The 8,201-nt window shown below is 41.4% G+C and overlaps 1 protein-coding gene across 1 annotated transcript in view; it reads right to left on the bottom strand.

Annotated features, from left to right (window-relative positions):
* Positions 1-4,047: 4,047 nt before the first annotated feature.
* The window catches only part of tenm4 (teneurin transmembrane protein 4), a 113,397-nt gene continuing 109,243 nt past the window's right edge, over positions 4,048-8,201 (bottom strand). Inside the window, exon 31 of the mRNA XM_047036567.1 lies at positions 4,048-6,909. Within this exon, the coding sequence (XP_046892523.1) occupies positions 6,151-6,909 (759 nt within the window). The 3' untranslated portion in view covers positions 4,048-6,150. The remainder of the gene's footprint in view (positions 6,910-8,201) is intronic.

Raw genomic sequence — 8,201 nt, 5'->3', positions numbered from 1 at the left:
AGAAAGGTTTAACCTGAGAAGTGTACACTTGAATCATAATCAAACCATCCTGCTTCGCTGCACATACATGTACTTCTGACCTCACCCCCACAAAGGGAATATACAAATCATTGTAGAGATGTTCTACAAAGCAAACTCTTCATCTGGCTGTGATTCTCACAGATGGCTCAAGTCATGTGTGTGTATGTTTGTGTGAGTGTGTGTGCGTGCGTGTGCATGTCTGTGCATGTGTGTATGTGCTTGTTGATCTGCATGCAAACTATAATATGAAAAAATTGATGTGTGATAATATGGCTGATTGAAAAAGAGATAGCATTTATTTGAAAATAAACTCAGGTCAGTGTTCCTTTTATTGGCCACCGGCCTCCGTGGTTTACAGTAAACGTTAAAGCCTTAATTTAAGTTTTTATGTTAGAACTTGGTCCCAAGGAGCATTTATGAGAACCTCCAATAAAATAAAAAAACAGTATATCCCAGAAAGGAGTAGTAAAAAAGGATTAGCGTGGATATTAATTCATGAGGGAAATACTTTATGTTTTATACATTTTCAATTTGGCATGCTGCCAAGCACTCTGCAGCAGCCCAAACTAATGAAATATGCATGTGGCTTGTTTTAACCCTGACAACAAAGCATCACTACAGAGGACAAATCTGACCTTTATTGGTAGCTCAGTGCCTCCTGGGCCTTCCAAGAATGGCAACTATGCATACAATCCTCTGTCATCACAGGGTATCATACCGTGAAAAGAGTTTTCTGGATTTTCTAAAATCTCCATTTGTGTGCCCTAAACACTGGAGGCCAATTTCCCTCAAATTAGTTTAGAATGGTGTCCACTAATGCCACAAAGAAATAAATCCCAACTAATGAATAGGGGGGTGTTAAGGCTCATTCCAAATCTTTTGGAGCCGTCAGTATTGGCTGCCATGCAAATGTCCAGGGTGGAATTAGACTTTTTAAATGTTGTTGCATACTCTATTATTTCTTGGGGAATTTAACATTTTGCTGCAGTATTCCCCTCCATAGTAAAAGGATTGTCTCCCAATTAGGATCACATAGAACCTGAAGAGTTCTGAGAGAGGTTCAGACAACAGTCATGTCTAATGGCTAATTTCACAGACAACAATCAATAACACCTCCTTTTTCATGGACAATAGTGCAGCTCCTAACCTGATACGCTGTCTCAGGAAAATGTCAGCTACTCCTTCTTCCTTCTGAAAGCTATCTTCGACAAGAGTTGTTTTAAGATCCTGTTACAGGGCCTGATCTTTTGCCATGGACAGATGTGACCTTAGGGCAAATTTGCCTAATAAAAGCATTAGATATGCTGTCAATACGATTTACATAATGTGCAAAGGCAGTCTCATTCCTGTATGCATGCAACTGTCCAAGTGACTTAAAGAATGCGGCAGTGACATTCTCTGGGTCCTGTCCCTGTTCACACCTGTCGGTGGCATGTAAAGGTGGATGAAGACTGCAGCTGTGGCTCAAATCCTAGCCTGTCTACTGCTCTGACCCTCTCCACTCAGACTGGAGCCACTCTGCCCTGCATCATTACACAGGAACCAGCACTGTTATATGCTTTCTCCCACTCCTCCATCTCTGATTCTCTCTCTTTAGTATACACATATACAGAGAGAGAGATAAAGGGGGGGGGGGCTGACAGAGGAGTTTTGATATTCTGATAAAAAAGAATATATTTTCTGTGTCTCAAGGTAAAGTAAGCAGCATTTTTCTGAATGCTATGTTAATGTTATTCTTCTATGAATGTTATGTATAGGATCACAAGCCACAACATGTAAGTTCAAAATCATGGAAAGCTCTTTCAGTAAAAATAAGTAATATACAATCAGCAAAGCTTTAACTATTTGTGTCAACGTTTGTCAGTACACAATCTCAGAATGCATGTGGTCTAATGCCATTTGTGGTACAGGTGTGTTTGATAAACGTTTTCAAGGATATTTGATGCATCAGGTTCTTGTCCGTCACTCTTATTCTCCACTCTGACTCCAGATCTGTCGTCCAAGGAGTGATATCCTTGACCTTCGAATTACCTCCAGGGATGCAACACTTCAGAGGTAGTTGCCGTAACTTTCATTTTCACCGTCTCTAATTTCAAACATTCTGCATGCTGCAGAAGCTGTTCACTATTTCATCTGGCAGGGCTCAAACTGAGACCTAAACCTTGAGGAATACTCAGTCTCTCTTTATTGTGGCCCAGTTGGCTTGCCATTCCTTGCCTCATTAGCTTTTATGATTTGCCTGCCACATGCATAACTGATAGAGAGGAGTTTGTGGACCTGAATAATAAAAGACAGCTTTGGAGACACTCCTGCCCATCCAACCATGTGGCTGTCTGACGGGGGCAGGTGGATTAACTATTACATTGAAGCCCATCAGTTAGTGTCGTTAAAGCTGTTGGGAGCACTTGAGACAGTGTTGCTAATTACATCCACAGCTATTCATCAAATCCAAGTTCTATTGACCCCTATTTTGGTCTGTCCAGAAACAGGTATGCAGCTGACCAATGTGAAGTAACAGTTCCTGACATAGCAGGTGTTTGATTGTAATGGTTCAAATTAAATAACACAACAAGGGACGAGGGTTGGGCCATCAAGCTCAGTAGGAATCAGCCTTTTAGTGACTGAGTAATGGCATGCATTTTTGTCAGTGCTTTCCCCACACTGTGCTCAGAGTGCTCAAATTATCACCAAGTGGAAACTGATGGAGCATGAAAGTAATCTGTAGATATCCCTCAGTATCTGCAGGAAAAAGAGGAAGAAGAAAACAAATCACCTGAGTTTCAGTCTTAAGAAAGGGATCAGAGTCATGAGGGAGGGTGGTTATATAGAAAGGTAAGACAAACATTCAAGGAAAATGTAGGCCAGTGGTCACTTTCCTCTCCTGATTAAATGTCAGCCATTGTAAAGTGAGAGAGAGAGAGAGGCAAAGTCTCAGTCGACAACACAGCATGATTGTTCTGTGCAGATGACTGCTGTTTTTGCAACCACAACCGGGGACCAGAGTAAATCAAAGTGATACGCAGGATAGCTGTCCAGAAAATGCTGTTGACCAAATTAGAAAGCAGGAAAAAAAATCATAATCAATGGAAATAAGTGTTCGACTTGATTAGCAGTGCAAATTATAATAGCAGAGAAAAACAAATGGTTTTTGGAATATAGTGTTTATCCTTTTTCAAACGATCCAAATTAAACTCATCCTTGCCAAGGGCCATTTCAATATTTTACGGTAATTCAGTCAGCAGGCCTTCCTCGTTTCCTAAGAGACACCACTCCACCATGGGCCAGAAGGTTCACCTCAAAGCTGCCACCATAATACAGTTGTTCCAGCCCAGAGCGAGCTTTGGTTCTGTACCAGTTCTTCACTGACTCAAACTTTACTCAGAGTAGGAGAGTAAATATCAAGGGTGTAATCATGTCCCATGCTGTTTATCCCTCATACCGAGAGGCACTGTTCCCCGTCCTCTGATCAATGCAGTGTAGAGACTTACAACAGAGTGCTGTGTGCACAGGTAAAACAGTCCATCGAGCTTCCCTCTGGGCAAAGTGCTATCCTTGCCTGCAGTGAGTGTAAATGTTACAGACGCCCCATGCCTTCGCCACACTGTCAGAAGAGTCCTGAGGCACACAGTATGTGTCCGTTCCTTTCCACACTAATATAAAAGGGTTGAAAACAGGCCCTGGTCCACATAATGCATTCGATTGTGTCTTTACTTTAATACCCGGTTTATTCTTTTAGGCACTGAATTACTAAAGAAATCACTCTCATCCCCTTGGCCTATAGTGACAACAATATTATCTCATACTCTGTGTGTATTAGCAACATACATCTTGCACTGTAGTGTGGAATAGTAAGTGTATTGTGTACTACATGAGATCTGACACATTAACAGAAACAAACATTCAAAGCTACATGCACTGACCCTTTTAGGCGCTGAGGACGGCAGCTTACAAAACACAATGAATTAGTACAAAGTGTAAACACAAAATATTCCTTTTATTTTGAAACCTAAAGACTACACAGGATCACTGCTGTAGCTCTAAAAGGTGTCTACATTTGCATTTAATGTACAGCTTTTTTTGTTGTTTCTTATATACAAGGTCAAGGAGAAGCGCTAAAAACACAGTGTTGACAAATAGAAACTCAAAAATGTTTAACTTTAGAAAAAGATACAGCCTCATGAAGCAACAGTTCTCAGTGCAATATTCCACAATGGGAATTCTCCTTCAATGTCACGGTATCAACCAACAGCAAAAAATACTGTGTACTGAATGCTTAACTTTTGTACAGAGAAACACTTATTCACCCGATAAGCTTTGTCAGGTGCTTGATTGCAATAACAAAAATTGTCAGCGGACCATCTTAACAACGACCAAAGAACCAGTTGTTGTACCAATAACACCCTTCTCATCATATTTAACATCCTCCAAAATCCACTGGATTTTTGTTTTTAAAAAGATTGCCATTTTATTTTTTCTTTCTGAAAGACTTAGACACCGGAGCTACCATATCAGAGGGACCTCATTATGTCCAAAAGGATGATTTCCAAGGTTTGCGTGTATCTAAGACATTTTGTCTACAGGGTGGAACTAACACACCTGGAGGTCTAATGCATTTCAGCAGCCATGGGTCCTGCTGGATACCATCTCTAAAGATTCAGAGCACTTCATATACTGACCCCTGAGCAGCCCTTAGGGCAAAGGCTATTCATGGTTCTTTACTGCACCACAATACAATGCTCAGCCAACTAGTCCAGCAGTCAATGTTTTAATAAGGCTACCCTGGAAATGTTTTAGTAATGAGATGTTTTTTAAGCAATTTATCTTTTCTCACCTTGACAATCTCTCCACTCAGAGCATACTTGATAGGATGAATATAGAGAGAAATACTGCTCAGAAAGTACATTACTAAAAGAAACACTGTCATTCATGTATGTTTTAGACTGCTGTATATCAGTAGAATGTATTCTTTCATCTTCTGTAAATAAAAAAAAAAACACACAAGTAATTATTTTAACTAAATAACCTTTCCAAACATATTCATACTTTATTCAAAGTGTAGATACACCCTTAAGTATTGTTCAAGTACAACAATTAGCAATAAAAGGGACAATAGTTCACATTTCTGAATTCACATTTGTTATACTGTTATTTCATATAGCTATTTATAAAACCAAACCAAAGGTCATTCAAAACCATTCCCATAAAATATCCTTTGTTGTGATATGGACATTTTAGTTCCATATTATCTTTTTTACAGGGTTGGCTTTAGTATTTTCATAATAGAGTTGTCTGGCCACAGTCAAATAAAGAGTACAGTTTTATCTTCTTTTTTCTATATGGACAGCAGATCCCAGACAAAAGTAAAGAATAATCACACAAAATCATCATAAAGTGACTTCATATTTCTTTTGTCTGCATTACCATCATTTTGATTCAGCCATTTAATCAGTATAAAGTCCACTGAGAGGCTGTCAGCATGCTCTGTCAGGGTGCACTAGAGCCTTCAAAGCTTGGTTAGGACCACAAATGAGTACCAGGTTTCTCTTTAAAAAGTAACATTACGAGACATTACACAAAGGTAGGTGCTTAGACAAGTTCAGCTGAGGTCCTGATGAGGGAGCTATGGACGGCAGACTTGCTATTTATCAATGGCTGGAGGAATGGGGTCTTCAAGTATAAAAACAAGCGATTAAAAGAGAAGGTCTCTCCTTGGCTGAGGCGCAGAAAAAGGCAGAACGGAGCAAGCTTGTGAATAACAATCTGCAAGACTGGCAGCAGAGTGAGAGCCAGCGTACGGAATGCGTAACCAATACTCTTTAGATTCCTTTGAACAGAATCAGCAACAGGGACAGAGAAATGGAGTCGCAAACGTAAGTCATAGGCGTCACAAATGTCATCTTCTAGCAGCCAAACTTGCAGGGAAAAGACTGTTGAAGAATATTAAAAGGAGAAGGGCACTCGACTGTTAATGCAGTGCAACTGATAACAACCATGTGTTTTCATATAGCGATATAAAAAAAACAAGTTGAAGACAATCAAAGAAACAAAAAAGTGGTCATGTAAGCAACTGTCTTTGGCAAGTAGTCCTTATATGGTGTTTGAGTTTGTCAGTGGTGCCTGGTTTTCATGTCACCTTCGGCCCATTTCACTTTGTCTCATAAAACGAACATTGTAAACACTGTCTGACAGCTCTGGGTATTGGTCCACTGAAACCACATAGTAGCCATCGTAGCCCTGCACCTTCCCCGAGCCTAAGAGCTGCTGTTTCTCTCCTTCCGTCCAGAGGCGGGAACATTCCTCTCCATCCCTCAGTCTCTGGCGTTCGCGGGCCCAGGCCTGAACTACGGCCCTCTGTCTGGCCAGCTCCAGAACCCGGGCCTTCTCTTCATCCACGCTGCTGCCGTAGCGCGTGTTCAGACTCAGCGGGCCGTACTGCAGCTGGATGTCGGTAATGCGCCTAGTCCTGCCGTTGAGCACAGCGTTGACCTGAGACACGGTCACGTTCACTCCCGTCTCCAGCGTGCGGTGACCCACAGACATGCCGATCAAGGAGAGATCTCCCTCCACAGAGCCAAGCTTGACAAAGTAGTGTGTATCTACGCCGTCAATGGTGAAGTGGAGGTTCTCCAGGTAGAAGGCATCGTTGAGGACAGCTGCCATGCGACGTCCATCCTCATTGGCCAGGCTGATGATGTCAGTGCTGATGCGTCCGTCTCGGATGGCAAACTTCACGCCCATGCCGAAAATTGAGCCCCCGGAGGCAAAGAGCGTCTTGCCCTCGGTCTGAGGACAGCCAGCGCTTGCGGCACCATAGATCTGTCCAAAGCGCTCCAGCTTCACAAAGGCCTTGAGCTGCCTCTGCACCTCACACTGCACACCAAGGAGAGACTGCAAAACAACACAATGCCTGAGTTAGTCATAACATCCTAAAACCTTTGACTCACATAATGAAACAAAACAACATTGGTGTTATTATTTTTAGCAAGGCATAAAACTCAATTTTCTTACATTTTCATTTTTACAATTTATACATCTTGACAGGCCTTTTCTGCAAATAAAAATCCTACTCATCCAGCACCTCACACCTCCCTTTGGCTTATACTCTGGTGTAAACTCTATTTCCTGATGGTTTGGGAGGAAAAATGCAACTAGACACCAACTATTATTTCTAGATTCAGCTGCTCCTTTTCCAAAAGTGAGAATCATGTTGCTTCATTAGCACTTCAAACGTTTCATATTTCATATTCTGACACTGGAACATAAGGCATTCTTTTTCATGTTAACATGTCTTATATGGATCATTCGACAACATTTTTACATGTGTTGAAGGTTGTAAATGATTCAGAGCTTTGCCATTGCATTAAATGCACGCTACTTGTTTTTTCCAATCCCTGACATAATATTTTTTATGTAATACATTCTATAAAAACAAATCCTAAAGTCATGAACAAATGTGCCTAGTTAGTTCTGCTCCACCAGCTAAGTAAAATAAAAATTGATTGAACCTCTGGATGGTTCTTTTCAATATGTATTAGTCTAAGCTGTGATCCCTGATGACTTCATTACAACAACATACTGTTGACTGGTAGCCTGCAGCTCTTTAAGGACACCACATTGATAACTCATTATTTGTTCAATAAACAAAATATATACAATGATATGGTACTGTGTGCTTCACTTATATCCTCCCTCCACATAAGACAGGAGGATCAATGGACACAGAACAAGCGACAAGTAACAAAGAAATTATGGGTAAAACTGCCATCTCTTGACAGCCACACTGGGCTAAACACAGAATGAAAAGGGAATGAGTTGGCTGTGAATTTACTTAATTCCCAAAGAGACCAGGAGGCCTTTTCCTCCTCTTTGTGTAAAGCCAATTCATTGCACTCTTAGATGAGTTAATATATGCTCCTTGCAGAGAACAGGGCATTAGAGCCAGGCCAGTTATATGAGACGGGAGCCGGGTGGCCAAAGCGAGACATCGGCCCAGACAGGTCTGAGCAGAACAACAAGCCTGCTGACAGTGTCTAACGCCAAGCTGCCATTGGGGCTAAAAGGAGGTTTTGTCAAGTGCCCAGCCTCCTTAAAAACTAATTTTCTAATTTGGTCTCTGCTGGCCTCTGGTTCGCTCTCTCCTCCCTCTGGGCTGAACAAGGGTCTGATGATGGGAGGGGGGC

This window comes from Hypomesus transpacificus, chromosome 15 (assembly GCF_021917145.1).
Source record: "Hypomesus transpacificus isolate Combined female chromosome 15, fHypTra1, whole genome shotgun sequence".
NCBI lineage: Eukaryota > Metazoa > Chordata > Actinopteri > Osmeriformes > Osmeridae > Hypomesus > Hypomesus transpacificus.
Note: the sequence above shows the minus strand (reverse complement) of the source record. Positions and strands in the feature narration are given on the sequence as shown.